This window comes from Tuber melanosporum, assembly GCF_000151645.1.
Source record: "Tuber melanosporum whole genome shotgun sequence assembly, scaffold_47, strain Mel28".
NCBI classification, from domain to species: Eukaryota; Fungi; Ascomycota; class Pezizomycetes; order Pezizales; family Tuberaceae; genus Tuber; species Tuber melanosporum.
In genome coordinates, this window is record NW_003299092.1 from 8401 (window position 1) to 28303 (window position 19903).

Sequence of the window (19903 nt, forward strand, 5' to 3'; positions counted from 1 at the left end):
GCTGCTGCTTGTTCGAGTTCTTCGAGACCTTGCTATCGTGTTGGAACAGGATTAAGGGTATGAGTAGGTTGGGTCAATTCATCTTCATTGATCATCTCTTCCTCTCCTTCTATGGTGTCGAAGCTGGTGTCTTTAGAATCGTCAGCAGGCATATAGTATGGTCGCTGGTATCTGTTGCCAAACTTGATCTCAGTCTGGTGAAAGGGGTAGGTGTCATGATAACAGTGGGACCAGTGGAGTCTGCTTTGTTCAAGTTCGTGAGGAGGTGTGCTGCAGAGCGTGCAATTGTCTTTCCATTCTTCATCAATGTCCTTTCCTCGTTCTGTTCACGCAGCACTGTACATGGTGTAAGAGAAAGGATTGGAGGGAGCGGCAGAGCTGGCAGTAGCCATTGATGGTTCTTGATCATAGGAGGTGTCGTCAGGGCTGTCCTCGCTTTGTCTTGTATGGTCGTGAACAAGGGGAGGGTTTGCGAGGTCTTGATTCTCATATAGGTGGGAGAGAGCATCAGCTACATAGTTCGTTCTTCCAGGGGTATAGATGATTTTTGCATTGTATTTACTGATCTCGCCTATCCATCTTGTTCTTCTTCTTCCTGGTATCTTTTCTGTTTTAAGATTAGTGAGAGGTTGGTAGTCGGTAACAATAGTGAAGGTATTGACCATCAGGATGTGATTGAAAGCGGCGAGAGCATCAATCACAGCAAGGGCTTCCTTGTCTGTTGTTCCATAGTTCATCTGTGAGTTAGTGAATTTCCTGCTGTGTAATGCCGCCGGCCTTGCCGTTTCATGGGAGGCCCCTTGCCCAACCCATGCTCCAACTCCAATATCCGATGCATCAGTAATCAACCATATCGGTTCTGGTTTACTATAGTCGATGGGTTGAATAACGTTGGCGTTTTTAATCAAATCCTTGATGTTGGTAAAGGCTTGGTCATGAGTGTGGGTCCAGGCAAATTCTGCATTGCCGGTGAGGTCTGTGAGCGGCGCTGTCACAGTGGCGTGGTGTGGGAGGAACTGGGAAATATAGTTGACTAGTCCTAGGAATCGCATGAGTTCTTTTTGATTCAGGGGTGTTGACCATTCCGTTAAACAGGCTATTTTTCCTGAGGCTGCGTGTCTTCCTTCATCATCTATAACATGTCCTAGGATATCGAGTTTATCGGCAATCAGGATTGATTTGTTTCTGCTAGCGTAAAATTTAGCTTCCCTAGGTTTGGTACAAACCAAACCTATATGGTAGGCGTGTTCTGTTGCGGTGTTTGAGAAGATGAGAATATCATCAATGTAGACCCAAACAAAATGGTGGAGGTATTCGCTTAGGAGGTTTTCCATAATTCGCATAAAGGTGGCGGGCGCATTCATATCACCTTGTAACATAACTCGGCTAATGAAACTCCCGAAAGGTGTTTTGAAACTATTGTAGCGTTCGCTTTCTGGGTCTAACCTTGTTTGGAAGTAGGCATCACTTAGGTCAATCTTACTTCGGAATCTAGCCCGTCCAACTGCATTTAGGATCTGGGTTTGGTTTGGGATAGCGCAGCTGTCGATAGCCGTATTTTCATTCCGTAGTTTGAGATCAACCAAGGGGCGGATTCTTTTGCCATCTGCTTTGGGTTGAAGAAACATAGGAGCGGCACCAGGGACTTCGGCCAGGTAGATGACTCCTCTTCTTTGTTGTTAGTTGATACAGTCACAAAGTGGACTTTTGTATGCGTCAGGAATAGAGTAGGTGGGTTGGTACTTGAGATTGGAGGGGTCTCGGAGGCGGATGTGGTGGTTCACCTCTCTCATCGGCGGTAGTTCTTCGGGTATTTGGTCAGGGAAAACGTCAGAGTACTCATCCAATAGTCGAAGGGCAGTCGTCTCACAGACTGCGGCTCGATATTCTCCGCTTGTTGGTTTGCATGAGACTCTAACCTTCTGTTCAGGGAAGTCGATAGTTGATTCCCCACACCTGATTATAGCTTTGTGGCGATTTAGGAATGGCATGCCTATTAGGGCATCGTATTTGGCTAAGTTTCCAACCAGCATTTCCTGGGGCGGTAGGACTGCAGAACTAAGTCGAATGGTCGCACTACAGGTTTTATGGCTTGTGGATCGTGATCCTTTTACTGCCATATTGACTGGTATGGGTTGGTTAAGGTCTCGGGTAGGGAGTCCATGGACAGAGACAAAGGCATTACTGATCATATCTCTTCCGATTGCACCAGTGTCGAATAGGACTCGAGCCTTTTTGCCATTGATCTGGATAGTACCTTCTAGAGCGGTGTGTGTTTTGAATGTAGCCGGAGGTCGAACACTGTTGCATTCCACATCGATGTATCCAATGTGAATCTCTTCATATTCACTGGATGGAGCGTAATTGCTTTCAATATTGTTGGCCGACGCCTCTTTCTTAATAGCCTTTCCTTTTCCTTTCTTCGTAGGGCAATTCTTTGCCATGTGCCCTGTTTTTCCACATTCAAAGCATTCTCCCTTTTGCCGCCTCGATTCTTTGGAGGGTTTTGATTTCTTCTTGAAAACCCGTGGGGTATCATCTTCAGAGTTGCTGGAGGCTTTGTGTCGTGGCTGGCTGTTCCTATTAGAGGATGTCTGTGTTTTGTAGGCCTTGGTTTCATGGAGAATGGCGTCCTTTCGTTCTACTCTAGCAATTATTACTGCAATCTCATCGCCGTCTTCCTCGAGTGGTTCTACTTCTCGCCGGAGGGTAGGGGGCATAGTGTCGTAGAATCATCGCTTTAGGATGTATTTGGAGATACTTCCTCTCTCCATTCGGTCCTTATACATTATTAGGTCCGTAGCCACATCGGTGATTCGCTTGACATGTGTTCCGTTAACTTGCTGGAGCTGGTTGAATTTGTTGTATAGGAGGTCGTTGGTTATAGAGGATTGGAATCGTCCTTTCAAGTAATCGAGAACTGTAGATCCTCTTAATCTTATATTCCCGCCGAAGTCCTTATAGCATTGGTGGTATGCGTCAGTTGCCTTTCCTTCACAGAATGATCCAATGATAAGTCCGGTTGTAGGGTCTTCCACATCTTTTCCTTGTAAGAGTAGGAAGTGTGAGAGTTCTGTGGCCCATCGTTCAAAGGCTTCAGGTTTGAGGTCTTTCCCTTCGCCTGTGAACTTCGCTGGGAGGTGAAGTTTAAACTTAGGGGGTTCAAATGCTGCGGGTACCTCCTCTTCTTCAGGCCTTGCCCGAGATTTCCCTCCTCCACAAGGCCCTCCTCCTGTGCTAGCCATATCTGATTCGCTACTAGATTCGGGGTCGTTTGGAGGTTCAAAGGAAGGTTTTTTTGCTGGAGTAGAAGGGAATTCTCCAGGAGGTTGTGTATCTTCCGTATTTGCAGGATCGCCGGGCTCTTTAGCAGAGCACTGAGGTTGTTTCTTCCTTGTAAGGTCTTGCCGTGGGATTTGCTTCCCACTCCTGGTCGTCAAAGACTCTATCTTGGGTTTGAGATGAAGCCGAATGTACTGTAGATCTGCCGCTTCTCTCCGCTAGCGTTCTGAGGTGGATATCGATAGGTTGATCAGGCCTAAATCCAGGGACAGGTTATTAACCACTTGCTGAGGTTAAAAAAATGTAATGTGTTCGCAAGGTGCTAATCACGTTATCGATAATAGATACGATAGTTGGCAGGTGGCCTGCTCTTCCAGAGAGGTGGCGAGAGCTCAGAACTAAAGGAGGCTTTGTGGGTGTACTGGGGAACAAAGTAGTAACCGTTCAACCAAGTATATTGAAATACTGTCAGTCGAAGTCTGCCTCTTCTATCGTAGAAACAGGCGGTCTTTAAATACACAATTCTGTTCATGTCTAGCATGAACGAAACTAATCAAAGGTATCAAGCGATACACTTTGGTAAAACTTCTTAAGTATCAAAGCGATACTTAAAACAAAACATAAAACAAAACCAAGTATCAAACGATACTTAAAACAAACCAAGTATCAAAGCGATACTTAAAACAAAATATAAAACAAAACCAATAACCAAGTACCCGTACCGGTTACATGTCCTTTTTCTCTTGTTTGCACTTTCACTCTAGTTTATGTTTTTTCATTATTTTTTCACTCATTTATACTCTTACTATTTATTGATTATTATTTGTTAGCTCATATTTGAATGGAAAATTTGTATTCAAGTATGTCTCTATATGTATAGTTGTGCCGGTAGCTGACCGACGTGAACTTTTTGCAACTTCATGGAGAAATTATATGTATGCAACTACTTCGGTTTTCACCCTTCTGAAGCCCCTTTTTTTCTTCGATCTCTTATCTGTATAATTCCCGTAGTGCCCAGTTTTATCCCTGTCATACTCGATTTTTACATCCATATCCGAGTATAGTACTCGTACAACAGCGGGCAAGTCAGTGAAGGCTTTAAGCTCGTGTACCACGTTTTCAGCTAACCCTAGTTTTTTGCCACCTTGGGGTGACCACCCATTGCAAAAATATATTCGATTTACAACTCTTATTGAAATATACAGGATTTTATTTGTGCTTTTTGCAAATTTCTAGAGGTTCTTAATGCTACCTCTTTTAAAGAAGGCTCTTTTGCCTTCGTCTGAGCCTTTTGTTTTCTGCAATTTTAACCTTTTCTGCTGCTGCCTCACCTCGCACCTTTTCTGCCTCCTCCAATGACCATTTTATACTTTCTACATTCGCAAAAATTGTATTTATATCTAAAATAACCCTTTACTTCTTCTTCTTACTTTCTAACTCATTGATTTGAACACGGAGGTGCTTATTAGTTGCACATAAAATGCTATCTCTGATAGTGGCTTTCCCAAGTGCTTTTTGAACCTTCTGGAAAACGCTTTGTTGATCTCGCATCAATGGGCCCAACCTCTGAACAGCATAGTGGATGTCTTAGGGGTATTTGGAAGTTCTGAGAAGAGTCTCAAAGTCACTAGCCTGGGACCACTTTGGTGTAAAGGAGGAGCGAGGGGCAGGAGGTTGGACGGCAAGAGGTGGGGAAGTAGGATACACAATTTGTCCAGTAGTGACTTTTATGAAGTTGAGATGAGTTAAGGATTTTACTAGGATTCCAAGGAAAAAGGCCAACAGCAGACCAGCCTGCTCTTAGAGTCTGAGTTGTAAAGGTTGCTGCCCGGGCTTTTTGATATGCTTTAACAAATTGGCGCTTCTTTACTGGAGCAGTATCGTCAAGGTGGGCGAGATGTTAGGTGGAGACAACTTAATAGACTTCAAGATTGTCTAGGCCAATTGAGATTCGTTTTTGTAGACGGAGATTGTCTAGGAAGGCTCGGACTTAGCTCGTTTCATTTATGACTACTAGGAGCAAAGTAAAGTAGGTGAAGTAGGGTAGAATCGTAAAAACAATATTATATTGTTAAGGTCTCTTCTCCATTGCTTGATGATGTCTAAAGCTTAGGAGGCACTTCGATATTTATATTCCACATCTGAGTGTTCACGGACTACATCTATTTATTATACAACTATGTACTTCTTCAATCGTATTTCGCGACGTCGAGTTTTCTTCCAAGGTGCGAACACCTGTGGACCCTGAAAACCATCACATCCTCTTTGGTAATTACGATATTTCTTCTTAGGAAGCGTACTGTCCCCAATAGTAATATACCGATTAGCAAAGTCTTTAGACTTATGGCCTAGTTCTTAAGTCGAACTGAGTTGGCTCCAATTGTCTTTGCCATTGATAAAATAATCAGTCTTATCCACGGCTATATCTGCAAAGGTGGTCGTCATTACAACTATCGTAGGTCATTTGACTCCGATTCTTTGTAACTCCATACCCAACCGATAGATTTTCTTTGGATGACTTCCTATTAACTCGCAGGAAGCCACTCCACTAGACTGGTAATTAATCCCTCGGTCGGCAACCCTTGGTTGCTCTCTGGGTAGTAGGTTTCAGTAACTATTGTAGTATTGAGAATCACCCTATGGCTACAACGTATTCCGAAACCCAGTTATAACACTCCGTGAAGTTCATTGGCTTCTTTGGTAGTGTTTTTTGGAGCTCTAGACTCTTCTGGTGTATGTAAATGTATTGGTCTCTAGTAGAGATCTTTTACCATTTAATACCATCTCTTTGTGTGAAATCGTCCCGTTACCTACTGCCTATGCCAAAGGTGTAATGTCTTTCAAGCCAGGTAACTCTCTGAGTAGTTGACAGAATTACTCCGTTCTACTTCCCAGGCCTAGCCGAAGGTCCCCTCTCATATATCCTGCGAACAGGATCCAGTCGGATGGACGGCGACGACATATATAGTATTATTCTAACACCTTCAATTCTGTGATAATATAGTCACAGGACGCATTTGAGATTGATATATATGATGACACGCAGGCCCCATAAGGGAGCTGGAGGGGGGTGTTGGAGATCAGAGATTCCGATTCCGAGTGGGATTACCCTACTTAGGGTGGTTCCTAGGTATCGGGTTCTGGTATTCCTAACATGAGATCAGCTATTTCTTTACGGTAGCGTGACTTGAGTGGTGAGAATATATCTAGGTCTAGCGGTTGTAGGACATGGCTTGAGTGGGCTGGGAGATATAAGACATCAACCTGGTTCTGTCTGCAAATCCACATAAACTCCACCGTAGCATAGCTCCCATGACCATCCAAAAGCAGAAGACGGTATGCAGTTCGGCTATCAGCAAGAGTGCAGATAGTTTCTGGAAGAAACACTTCTTGCAGCTAGTATAATCCAATATCATTGGAGGTCCAACCTTTGGAAGTGGTAGTAACAAGCCAATCTGGTATGTTCTCAATGGTGAACCATGATGTCTAGAAATCCTTCTCCTTAAACATCACTAAGGGTCGGATGTAATGACTGGAGGCATTAATTGCCTCAATGACAGATACCCATTCATGATTTTCGGGAGATTGGATGTAGGTTTGGCACTTTCCACTCTCTCCTAATACCACAGAGTTGGTACAAACACCTAATACAATACCATGCTCATCCATGTTCCAGATATCGCTCTTCTTGGTATTATGACCAGCCCAACTAGTATCAAACGGCTTGTAAAAGTCTTCAATAAACTGCGGTTGGGTACCCCGAATGCAGGCCAACTCAATTGGCTTGCCAATTAAGCTTGTGATACATGGATTGCGTTTCATGAAATGGGGAACCTACTTCTTTCCAAGATGTTTGGTGTCACCAGAATTGAGGAGGATAAGAGTAGCCATTTCTCTTGTCCGGGAGTGTGATGGGGCATATCCACATCCCTCCTGGTCTACAATCCAGTCACACAAACATCTTTCTTAATCTGGTGACAGGTGCTGTTGATGATACTGTCCAAAGCTTGCGGTCGATGCCCCCAAGCGACGACTTTGGAGTGTGGTACGCGCAATACCATATTCTTTCGCTGCCTTTCTCTCTGAGGTGCCATTCTCAATTGCTGCTAAGGCTAGAGTGATTGATTTCTCCAGGGTATCCATGTTGTGGTGGTGATTGGCAGTATTTTCTGTACGATGTTTGATGCGGAATGTGGTTGTTGTTGTGGCCGAAAACTAGGGTTGGCCGAAAACCTGGTACGCGAGCTTAAGCCAATACCGGTAATGCCGGAAAACAAAGATGATCCAGCCACCATATACACTCCTACTCGAGCATAGTCCTAGATGGGTAACTTAACTGGTAGTTGGATCGCATCTCGGCTCACGGTGAGTTTCCCAGTTCTCGACTACCGATACAGTGTTTACTACTATCATACTCGACAACCTTGCCACGAGCAATTATTTTATCCATCTGCTCCAAAAAAGAGGGCCTGGTACCCTGTAGGGTATCTATTCATAACTCCATAAGTTAACGCGTGGGCATCAGATTGCATACGGATTATGTGCGCTACTACCAATTATTAGGACACGGCATGATACTCGTGGATCTAGTCCGAAGATCCCCGAATTCGAGCAAAATCAGCAGCTAGTTCGCCCACTTTCAGTCCAGGTTGATCAAGCTTCAAACTAGAGATGTACTCGAGCAAACTACTCGAGTATACCTGAGAGTCCGGAGTGATTCAGTGTGGGGTATCATACTACTCTCTCTTCTCCCTAAATTTAGGACAAGAAAGCGCTCGTGGTAGGAGAAAGGTAGGGGGCGACACTGTCAGGATAATGCTACAGCATCAAGTTTCTATATAGTGTCACTCGGAGAACTAATTTGGGCAGAGGATGTGCGAGTGCGGTAGTAAGCCACAGGGGTACGGTAGGCTACAGTATTCGGGCACAGCCAAGCCCCGTGAAAGTGCAAGCCGCGTCCTCATCCACGCCATCACCACGCGTTATCACCAGGACAATGCAGGATTTCGGAGGTTCCCTGCCCCACCTTCTAAGCCTCATTCCGCAGGACTAGAATGCTCTATCCATAAAAGTCGAGCAAACCCACCTTCAGCGTGTCGGCAGCGGTACTGTAATTGTTCAGCTCGTGGGTATATCTCGGTTTCAGTACAAACACCACAGTTTCAATCGCTTCCAGATCATCGATAATTCAGTGGCGGGCAGTCAGCGCCTCCAGAAATGTCCGTCCATTTGCCCCTCCATTTGGCTCTTCTCCTCGTACCTTATTTGGATCCCTCCGATGTGGCTCGTGCTCGGCGAGTATGTAAAGTATACCGCCTCCCCCCCCCCTACGTTACTTTACACTTCCTAGCCATCGCACTGACGAGAACCTGCCAAAAAAAAAAAAAAAAGTCCTGGTATCCGGTATTCTCATCAAGCACCCTTGCTCAAGCAACACTCCGAGTTCACTATCCACTCTGTCGCGAAATCCGTACACCCTCACGCTCCATTGATTCGTCAGTCCTTAACCATGTTGGAAAGCGTTATGCTGCTCTCAAGTCCGGACTTCCTCAGCAAGAGCTTCGCATCCCAATCACAAAAACCCGCAGAAATGGTTGCATCTGGACATTTTCTGAGAACCTCATTGTAGCCCAAACCCGCCATCATCCAACCATCCAACTAGCACTGGTTTACCTAGACACTTCCGGAGACACAAGACACATACGCAATGGGAGGGTGATGATAAGTGCTAAAGGGGAGACTTCGGTTGCTGTCAAGGTTTGCTTTATCCCCTCCTCCCAATCTAAGGTGATGTTACCTTACTGACAGTCTCTGAGGTTTGCCGAGACGTTCTGGCAGTTGAAAGATCTGAGGAGCGAGTAACAAACCCCGGCCGCTCCGATTGGGTTGCCGTTGTCAACTTTTTCAGGCTCTCGCTCGAAGGAGAGGACGCAATCGTAGCCACAGATATATCCACCATCAGCACCTTCGAATTTACATACATTGATTACTCCCACCAAATCAGGAGTGATCATTCCGGAAAATATTACGCTGCATACTCGAGAGCAGAAGCCTCCCGCAGTGGTGGCATGCTTTGTGTTTGGGATATCGAGACGGGTAGAATGGTTCGGCGTGTCCCGGCTGCCTCCCTAACCGGAATAGTCATGATTACAGACGTGGTTGTCGCTGCGAAGCATGGATCTGAGGGCCAACAACACGTGGTAGTTGCTGGAAATGATAAACGTAACAACAATGCAAACCGCTGGGGAAGATTCCCAGGGGAGTGGGGCTATCTCTTCAGCTTCAAAACCTTCACCATTGAGGATGATTCCAAGGAAATGGAGTGGAGCGGGTTTGTTGGAAGAACCAAAGCAGCAGCCCCCCGTGAATCGAACATTCTAGCCACTACTTTCAAGGTACCCCGCTTCCCTCATGCCATCTCGCCAGTAGACGCTTTTGACACACCCGGATATGAGGCCGAAGACGTCGGACTTGCTCTCTGGGAACTAAGGGACCGCTCAGGACAAGCAACTTCTTACTACTACAAATTATCCCCCGATGCCCATCCGAAGTCCACCACAGATGCCTCGCTAACCGCAGACTTGGAATACCGACTGCCGGAAGGAGCCTCCGCCTCTGGCCTTCCTGCGCCTTTTACAGTTAAAGGCCGGACTGGCCTATCATTCGCCATGGATTTCACCGGTCGCAATGAGGACTTTGAAGGTACCCGTCTGATGCTCTATCAGCTCCGTATACAAGGCTTCTATCCATCAGATATACCGGGCGTTATGGAGCGGGATTGGGAGTCGTGCCTGAAAATCGGTGGTGCCACTCGGCAGGCGAGAGAGCTTTACTCGCCGAACAGAAATGTCTCGTACACTAATATGCTGCCCGCGATGGAGGTTGTTGAGGACGAGATGGCAATCGCTTTCCTTGAGTTGACGCAGGATGGGATGGACCTTGTTGTTGCGATTTGGGACGAGCCCTATGAAGGGGAGGTTTTAGGCGGGACTGTACTGTGATACCAAAGGTTTCAATATTGAATATACTCAAGGACATGGTTCGAGTCCCGTAGATGATCTCTATAAAAATATATAACATGAATAATCACTCGTAAATTGTTTTATCCCGTTTTTCAAGTTTTCGTTGCAAACAATATCCGTCTAGACCGAGCAGTGTCCTAGTAATACTTGTAAGACTACATTACCCCTGAACTCATCTTTCTTGCTTCTCCTCCCCACGCAATCACACAAAAGCTCTCTCACCACTTCTTTCTCCAGATGATCAATTGCGGCTGCCTTCCATCCACCACCGAACCATCTCATTATCGCCATCCCTGGATGACGCCCCTACATTGCACAGAACATACCGGTACCTTAGCACGAAATAAAAGAAACCCTGCCCACAGGCTGGGGAAATTAGACTTAATAATTACAGCAAATTATTACCGCAGCAGATTTCACAGCAGAACCAGAATCCTTCCATCCTATTGCTCTTCGCGCAAGAGTTACTTATCCCACCCGACCGAGAGATCATCCCTAGTAGATTATGTCCGTCACTTGTTTTGGGGTGACCCTGTCAGGGATGCAACTTTTAACGACGTGATCGAGTACGGTAAGCGATGGCTCGAGGACTTTTGTGGGTGGTTGAGCCCCCGGGGGAGGGGGGGCCGCAGACCGGCTCGGGGGCATGAGGCTTAGAGGGTATGAAGCAATGGGGCTTCGCTGAAAAGGAAATGGAACGTCTGTGTTCATCACTTCTTTTAATAAGTTAATTCTATTCTTTGAATTTCTCTCGGGAGTGTTTTGCAACTGACCATCGAATCCAGCTTATTCTGGCTGTGGCACGATTGGAGAACTATGGGCCCCAGCCTGAGGAGTCCTCACTAAAATGATCTGTCTCACGTCTGCCCTCTCATTCGCTTTTGGAATGATAGGCAGGAAGGTTTTAGCATCCGGATCAGCTTTGGGCTGACAAGCTCTTAAGACACTGTCTTGTCTCACTTGTGTCTACTCGAGCACGAGTACCGTACTTGGGTAATCCCTACGTCTCGCCGGGATCACTAGGCATCCCTTTCCCCACGGCTAAAATAGTTACCCAGTTGCAGATACTGTACTCGAGTACTTGTGGTAATAATCCTCGGCCTCCCCCCGAAGTGCCGTACTCGAGTATGTCTAATGCTGTGGTGTATGTTTCTCGGCGTTTTTCCTCACAACTAACAAATCTTGCACGGTCTTTTATGATACAATTTTACTCTCGTGCCCTACTCGTACTAGTCATGCTTTGGGAAGGCTGTTGCACTCCACACTTTTTAAGCGAGGAGGAATCATGATACCAATTCATATTCAAAATACTCCTGTGATATTAGGGCGCTTTAAGCCCCTACCAGTGGCTCCTTGAGTGCTTCTAGATGGCTAAGCAAAAGAGGTTGTTGGATGTTTGAAGGGCCCTCAGTGGTTCTGAACTATACCAGAGTAAGGGTGTATGATACGGTACAGAATTATTCCACGACTCGCAATCACTCCAATGAAAACCCGGGCCTCGTTATCCCATCCATAGATTCTCTCAAAATCAGCTTGATTTCGCCATGAAGGGCTGAGATTTTTTTCGTCCAGAAGCCCGAAGCGGAACCTTCCAACCAAACAGGTTTGGTACTCGTATAGCAGCGAAAAGGACAAATGAAGAATGCAACCACTAAATTGCTAACCTATCATACCCAAGAGCACGGGGGAGAGCAACAACCCACAATTCCCTGCCAGCTGTCAGTCCACCTGAGCTCCCCACACCATATCGAGCCCTTTTTGCTCAGGTGTGACCGTCACTTCCTTCCCGTAAAACAAAACAAAAAGCAAAAACTTCCGGACTTGATGGCTTCTGCTTAACTTACCTCATTTCCCTCCACCGATCGAGATTGAGACAGCAAGGATAAGCCTTGAGAGTTCCAATTCGAGTCGTTGAACTAAGGTTACGGAGAACCGAGCCTTGCATATGCAAGTTATTTCTGGGGGCGGCCGGGTTTGCTCCAATGGGCGGGGCGTTTTATGTCATATTGGGAGCTACTTGAGTGGAGCCTCGTACCCTTAACATACCCTCTCAAATCATTCGCAGGACTATTTCGGCGTTTGGTCTACTTGCTATGGACTGTGGTTGTGCAATACCACAAGTTACCTCCTTACACAGTGGGACCGTTTAAGCTCTCGGGTGGGAAGGAACCAAAGAACTGAAGGATGGTTGGGACAATTCATTCGGCAGGACTATAATATACCGGTACTGCACTCGAAAGGGCCTTTCATGATGTTGGTCTAGTTATTAATAGAGGCTGTCCTGAGTTCGATACAGTACCGTACTCGAGTACCAGTGGAGCGTGAAATAAGTTCTCCTCCACGCAAGTTCGTTGTGCTGGCCCTCTTACTAACGTAGGGGGCACTGCATCTGGCAAAAGCAATATTGGTAAACAATGCACCAACTTTATCCCCGAACCTGCGCAGATTTCCCAGCCTTTTAACCTAAGATCTTTTTACCGAAGGCAGTGTAGCCGGTGAGCTCATGCTGTGACATGACAAGCAGAAAACACCTATGGAGTATCATGCATTGCCATATTCTCTAGTTCCTGAACTATTCTTAATCACTGAATACTCGAAGGAGCAAAAAGGTGGCAAATATAGACGAAGCGATACTTTTCACTCCCGCCGACCTATTGTGCCAGGAGCGGTGGGGCGCGCCGTGTTTACGATTCCTTGGGTGGGTCTCCATGACTGATCAGTTTCTGCGGCTGAGACATTCCATGTACTATAATGACCTTGCTACCGTACCGGTTATTGTTACGATGCCTCAGCACGTACAGTACTTGTACAGTACAGACAGTGGGCTTCCACGCCTAACTGTACCAGTACAGTACAGTGCAACCGCCCCCCCCGTTGTTGGTGGTGGGCATCGCACATGGTCAGAATGTACCGGTACCGGAGTAAAGCAGTGGTGATTGCACCCAAGCAAGTATCATCACTCATGATTCTACGGGTTCGAGAATCCCGAACGAACATGGGCTTGCAGTTTATAGAGGAGCAATTACACCTCTAAGTTACGCACAGGCCACTTACTAAGTATTAAGTACCGGGAGCACTACTCGAGTACAACACTGTCGGGCACAGCACCACGCTCGACGACAGCACCGGTCGTGCAATTTGCACTGAAATCTAATAAACCCTCCCGATTTGGTAAAAACCCCCCCAACCAATACAAGCAAAGATACACACCCCCATCCCAAACGTGGTTATCACACTTTCGCCCATTCGAATGCCGACTGCACCTCCGTCCAACCACTGTACAAGCACAAGCACGAAAAGGGTTGCACGGAAAAGAAAACAATACCTGTTATTTTTCTTCTTCTCGCTTTACATGAACGAACAGAGAGGTCACTGTGCTGTTCTTGTAAGTGCTTCTACACTCCTAAGCCATCCTGTGCTTGGCAGCACCGTGGAGATTGGGTGGAGACCGGGGAGGGAAATACTCTGATGGTGCATCGGGAGCTTCCTATCCCTGTGCTGCGACTCAATGGAGATTTGCACGACATCATGAGGATTACTCATATTGGACTGCCAGATGGGCATTATGGTAAGATATAAAGCATACAACCTTTCAGCATTTCTCAGCTCTCCACCGTCAAGTCTTTCCCTTTCCTACATCCCCACTTCTAGCCTCAGATTCATTCTCCAACAAATAAAACTTTATAGCAAACGGCAGAATGAAGTTCCTTTCACTAGCCTTTCTCGCAACACCGGCCCTTGCTCAAACCCTCAAAGAAGCCCTTGACGGCCAATCGCTAGGAAAGCAGTTCGCACAGCAAATCGACGGTAACCAAAAAGCCCAAGAGGCACTCGTCCCACCGGGCAAGAGCGCAGTGACCCTCTTCCTACCAACAGATAATGCCTTAGATAAACACAGCAGCAATGCCCCGCCCCCACTACGGAGGTCAAAACGACAACAAACGCCGCTGAGCGATCGCGAGATTGCATACATGAGTGGTGACGGCAAGGCCGACCTAATGTCCCTATCGCAGGATAAAATCATCCCATCGCAGAGTGTAGACCCAACTACCGGGAAGCAGGATATCACCCTTGCCGACGGCACAGGCGATGGGAAGCAAGCACAAAGGTTGTTGGCGAGAGGCAATGTATCTATTCCAGATATATCGATGTTTGGAGGATTGGGTGCAAAGTCGAAGATCGTTGCTGGAGATATCGAGTTCGATTGTGGTATTATCCATTTTGTTGATACGTATGTATTCCCCCTCCTCCCCCACTCCAGTCAATATCCCCCAAACCAACAAAGTTCCCCAGGATCCTGGATGTTCCCCAACGCTGCTCGTCCTCCATCAAGTCCCTCGGCTACAAGAACTTCCAGGATGCCCTTGCAGGGGCTGGCCTGTTAGGTTTAATTGATAAACCGGACACCACGGTCTTCACCTACGCCGACGACGTATTCACCCCCAAGGCGGACAAGAGCGAGAAGACGCTCAAGCAACACATCGTCCCCAATTTTGTCGCTTACTCGCCCGTGTTGGACGATGTTAAGACTTTGACCACCGCTGCAAATACCACCCTTAAGGTACGCTTCGAGTACGGGCAGTACTTTATCAATGATTCGCCGATTATAAAGTCAAATATTATTTGCAATAACGGGGTTGTGCATACTCTAGGCAAGGTACGCTTTTTTTCCACCTTGAACTTTTTCCTTGACAGCAGGGAGAATGAACTGGAGCACTAATTTCTTGGAAATAGCTACTTGTCGTTGACAAGATAGTACCATACTATCCTAGCAGTTCCGACGCTGCGAGCGGCCGTGCCAACCAAATGACCATCGTGGTGGCACTGTTTTTGGCAGCGTGGAACTATATTGTTTAATTAGTACGGACACCATCGTCCCTCCAAGAAAAAAATCTTTTCATATCACTTTTCCCTCCCTTTTCCCACAGTCATTTCCACTGTCATACTCTCACTGAATTCGGGTTTCTATTCTATGGGGTTCTTTTTTCTTTCTCAATTGCTTATTTACTCATGTTGGATCATACGGGTGCGAAAATGGCTTCAGTAATGGATCAATGATAATGCGTTGGAAACGAATGAAGAGCAGGCTGTAAAAGAATTGACCGCTATGACTTGTTTTTCTTTTTTTCTTCTTCCTCTTTTTTTTTTTCCGAGATAAATGGCTAGTGGATGCAACAACAGATCGAAGTATCGTATCATACCTATAAATTAGTAATTTTTTGGAAGTTGCTTTTCAAATATTGTGCGGGAGCCGCCCGGGAGGTTATAGGCGTTCCTAAAAAAAGAAGCTTGGATCAGGCTCTCCACGTGGAGAGAGGGGGGGGTCCCAGCAACCATGCTGGCGAAGAATGAACTAGGATGTGTCGAGCTGAGACTGCCTGAGCTGTGCTCGAGTACTGTACCGGCAGGTCAAGTATACTTCTCGGCCACCACGGCGTACCAAGTACAGCACTTGTACTTTGTCACCGGTGCCGTATTCGTCGCGTGCGCAGGAAAAGAAAGCCAGCCTGCCGGAATCTACCGACATAAACCCCTTCGAAATCGTACTATTCGAGTACTATGGCTTTCGTGTTGTAATGGAGAATCCAAACCCCGCGCGCGAGCTTTTTTTTTTTTCTTCTTTCTTCTTTGCTTTTGATCGAATTTTGTGCCGGTGTGTTACCGTAAGCCCCCCCCCCAGTACGAGTACTCGAGTACATAACTCGTTACTTGTACGGTACAAGTACAGTTAAAAAGCCCGATTCTTCCACTCTGGGAAATGTCGAGAGACCAATGGAGGGCGGGACTCGAACTCGCTTTTCTTCCCTTTTGCAAAGTTTTCGTTGCCGGATAAGTGCCGCATGGTTATATGTCTTGGAAGCACATAGTGGGGTCCCATACCGCTTATACTCGAGTTACCTTAGAGGAAGTAACTTATGGTGGGGGTGGTGGGATCTGAAGACGTGCGAGGGGAAAGTTGTTGGTTGGGTGAAGTAGTCGAGTATGATAAATTTAAGGCGGAGGATGAGTGCAGTTATGATACCTACCGGTAAGAGTCTAACTAACTTGGGGCAATCACATAATTCGCTCAATTATCTCTCCTCGCTTACTTAAGCCCTTTCTGCACATCAAAAATTGTTTGGCGAGTGATGAGGAATGATGCCGACGCGACACACAAGTCCCTCCCCCCCCCCTAACACCCTTGCAGATCGGGGAAGTTCGACACCGCCCCCAGCATCCCGAGAATCTAATGCCTTCCCGAGGCACTTTTTCCATCTTGAAAGTCGGTGGGAAAATATTGGGGAATGGGAGGTTTCGTGTAACCGCGACTGGGACATTTCTTTTTTCCCTCGCTTTTCTTGCCTTTCGGATGCATCGGGGGAGGATGAAATGCAGTTTATTTATGATACTTTGTCAGTTCTCGACTGACTGCCTTCCCTTCTTCCTTCCCTGTTATACCTCCGCGGCCCGTCTCGGGTAGGCTAAGGTTGGAGGGGGACTCTTGGTACCGAAGGGCTATTATTATTATCACTATTGGGAAGGAGCGGGGTCGGTCTTGGTTTTAGGTAAATGTTGTGTGGATCAATCAAACAACTGTTTCTCAACTGAGGTGTCATATCATAGTAGCTAGTTGTGATAGAGAGTGCGCGTGTGGAGTCCTCTGGGGGAGGGGGGGCGGGAGGTTTGGTCGTCGTAGATAGCGGGCTACTACAGTCTTCGTCGTGCTAGAAAAAGGTATGATATGATAATAATTTTATGACATGCGCAGCAGCACTCGGATGGCCCGGGATACTGGTGAGGCTAGATTCCCTTTTGCCCCGGAGTTTTGGCTACAGCCGTGTGCATGGGTCCCCAGTGCAGTAGATACTCGAGTAGATGGCTGTACGAGTATCGAGAAAGCTGATCGGATTTCGCCAGATGGCTTTTTCCGGAGGGGGACGATTTAGGAATTCGATCATTGTTTCTCGTTAAGATAAGGAACTACGATAAGCAGGTTGGGATCCTCCCCCACCCCACCCCCCCACAGATTTCAATACTGCAATGATGTGTACTGCTGCTACTGCTACTGCTACTGCTACTGCTCACAAATCTTCAAATCAAGTCTTTTTTCACTATGATATCACATGGTCCGGTTTGTCTCTCTCACCCCTACGAGTACGAGCAGTCTAATATATAGTAGAGTTGGTGGTCATTCGCCAAGAAGAGCACCAGAAATCAGAGCAACTATCCATACCCGTACTCGTACAGTAAACTTCTATTCCGTGTCGGTGGTGATCCTACGTCAGTGTTCACAAGATGGTGTGATACGAGTGCAATTTTCCAACTCTTTTTTTTTTTTACCTTCTCCGTCCTCTCGTTACTTCTCTTCTCCTCTCCATATTCGTCCAGTCAGACTACGCTAGCACTGGGTTTTCATTTGTGGATACCCATATCACTCCATTTTGTTTAACTCGTCCTGGTGCTGGTTTGTGTCTCACCAGGTGCATTGGCCACCTCGGAGTCGACTGCCGTCGCCCTATCCGCTCCGTCCAGAGATAGGGCGGTCTCATCATTTGTCGCCCGGACCCGTCCTGGATGGACAGAAATGCTGGAAGCGCGACCGCTTGTTGGGCGAGAGAATGCTACTGCGCGGTCCAATAGATGTGGGAAATTCAGTGGGTCACTACTCTCTCTCCCTCTTTGCTCTAGGAATCTTCATCTACCGGAAGCAAGACAAATTATTCCCCGAAATAATAGCAAATTTAGCAAGCATTGATCAACTTCTAATTCCGACTCCTCCTCCCAAGATCCTTTAGTCCACATAACTTGTAGAGCCCCTATGAACCATTATTTCTGCTCACTAGACCACCGGGGGTTGGAATGTAGAGCAATATATCCTTGCAGACGAGGCCGAACCTCAAGACTACTTTAACCAGCGATTCCTCCCCACCCCGCCCCAGAAGCTACCACCAACCCAACATCCGTTGGCATGGCACCCACGGAGGACTAGAAGGCTAACACCAGCAAAGGCTACACTCGTCCGAATGATTTTTCTTCTTCTCTGTGTCATACCCCGAAGGAGCTGGATTTTGCAGGTGAACCGGGCTCGGCGATATTAATAACGAGCAATATCATACGAGCAAGAAGGAAAACCATACGAACTGAACAGTACGATGTCTGATAAAGTGTACATATAAAGATATAGTACCAGTTGAGTCAAAATAGTGCACATCTTCCCACCCGCCCAATCAAGCCCTCCAAACGGAGAGAATTCAGGATGGACAGACATTCACAGCAATGCACACGTTTCCACTTCTACTACTAACCCCCCCCCATCCCCGCGATGAGCCAAAACCCTCTCCCCCCCATTCATTATCTCAACAGGCAATCTACCCCAGACACCTCCCAGGGCACCCAACACTCCGCGCAACTACAACCCAATAGTGGCTCCTCCAGCGACGGGGTAAAGACATACATGATCTTCGAAGTCCCCACCACCACGCTCAAATCTTCAAAGTGCTCCATCCTGTCCCCCCTCCTGTGCCCAGCAGCGGGTACCAATGACGCACCGACGGCATGAAAATAAAACTGCTCATGCTGGACCGGGAAGTCCAAGAATCGCCCCACTGGGATGCCCGATCGGGAAGGCTGCCCACTGGCCTGGCGTTAAGTGTGAAGACAAACTCAGACAGTGGTGATGAGCTGGCTGACGGGAGTGGCCTGCCGTACACTGTACAGTACTCCAGCCGGTTTTCCAGGATGTGATTTGAAGTGCGGGTTGATCACAAGGGGAAGTGGGAAATTTGGCTGGCGTGGCGAGTTTTCCTTCTTGCACATTTTCGGGTTATTGGGAGATGCTAATGGTTGGTGGAATTGATGGTAGAGAGGGCTTCTCTGGGCAGTGGACGGTGGAAAGACCTAGGCTGGAGGAGGGCCGCGGCAATGTCCATGTTGCATGTATGGAGGAAGGGATGTCAGTGTGCATCCCATTTCATCCCCAAAATCGTAATTACTAGCTTATCCATTTTTTGGTGTCATACCTCTTTGGTATCCACCCTACCGGTGATTTTAGAAATACTTCCAAAATCGCAGGAGCATAACCTCGAAAGCTGTCACATGACTCATAGCTCCACAACGGAATGACTAAAACCGATTCAGCACAAGATGTTAAAAAATTATATATAGAGCAGTTCCCTTTAATCGATATCGACTTCCGAGAACCGCTCCGGGAACCAAACACCCCCGTCATTTTTATCAGTGATGAATTTTCCCGACCCCCATTAGTCACTGCCCACCACCTTGATCTCATGAAGCATTGGATGTGCCGGTTCCCATCGAGATGCTACATTTGCATTGCCCTGGCTCGAAGGTAGTCGAGCAGAGTAGACAAAAAGTGGAGAACCCCGGAGCTTCCAGTAGTACAGAGGTAAGCCAAACTGGAACATAGCAAGTATTATTCACCCGATCACAGGTATGTTTGAACTCCGTTATCCATCCTCTGTATCCCCCGCGTCCTCACCACTCTCATCTCCAAACCCCGGTGGGAACTCTGAGGATGATAACTTTTGTCTCGAGGCCCTTCCCGTCAAAAAGAAATGTGGATTAAACCGAACTCCTCCGTTGGTGATCCGCCCGATGAG

At 47.0% G+C, this 19903-nt stretch overlaps 2 protein-coding genes; both read left to right on the forward strand.

Moving 5' to 3' along the window:
• Positions 1-6436: 6436 nt before the first annotated feature.
• GSTUM_00008417001 (uncharacterized protein) lies at positions 6437-10379 on the forward strand (the record flags this gene model as incomplete). XM_002840025.2 has 4 exons in its annotated part: positions 6437-6459; positions 8475-8589; positions 8674-9039; positions 9099-10379. 4 exons carry the CDS (start codon positions 6437-6439, stop codon positions 10281-10283), a joined length of 1689 nt encoding a protein of 562 aa, XP_002840071.1. The 3' UTR covers positions 10284-10379.
• Positions 10380-13936: 3557 nt separating this feature from the next.
• GSTUM_00008418001 (uncharacterized protein) lies at positions 13937-15380 on the forward strand. XM_002840026.2 has 3 exons: positions 13937-14535; positions 14598-14961; positions 15039-15380. The coding sequence occupies exons 1-3, from the start codon at positions 14003-14005 to the stop codon at positions 15159-15161; spliced, it is 1020 nt and encodes a 339-aa protein (XP_002840072.1). The 5' UTR covers positions 13937-14002; the 3' UTR covers positions 15162-15380.
• The last annotated feature ends 4523 nt before the right edge of the window (positions 15381-19903 follow it).

What these genes read in the sequence shown, in the direction of transcription:
- GSTUM_00008418001 (XM_002840026.2), top strand. Translation starts at nt 14,003, where the DNA reads ATGAAGTTCCTTTCACTAGCCTTTCTCGCAACACCGGCCCTTGCTCAA. An exon ending in ATTATCCATTTTGTTGATAC is followed by an intron (nt 14,536 to 14,597) that starts GTATGTATTCCC and finishes AAAGTTCCCCAG; the next exon opens with GATCCTGGATGTTCCCCAAC. An exon ending in TTGTGCATACTCTAGGCAAG is followed by an intron (nt 14,962 to 15,038) that starts GTACGCTTTTTT and finishes TCTTGGAAATAG; the next exon opens with CTACTTGTCGTTGACAAGAT.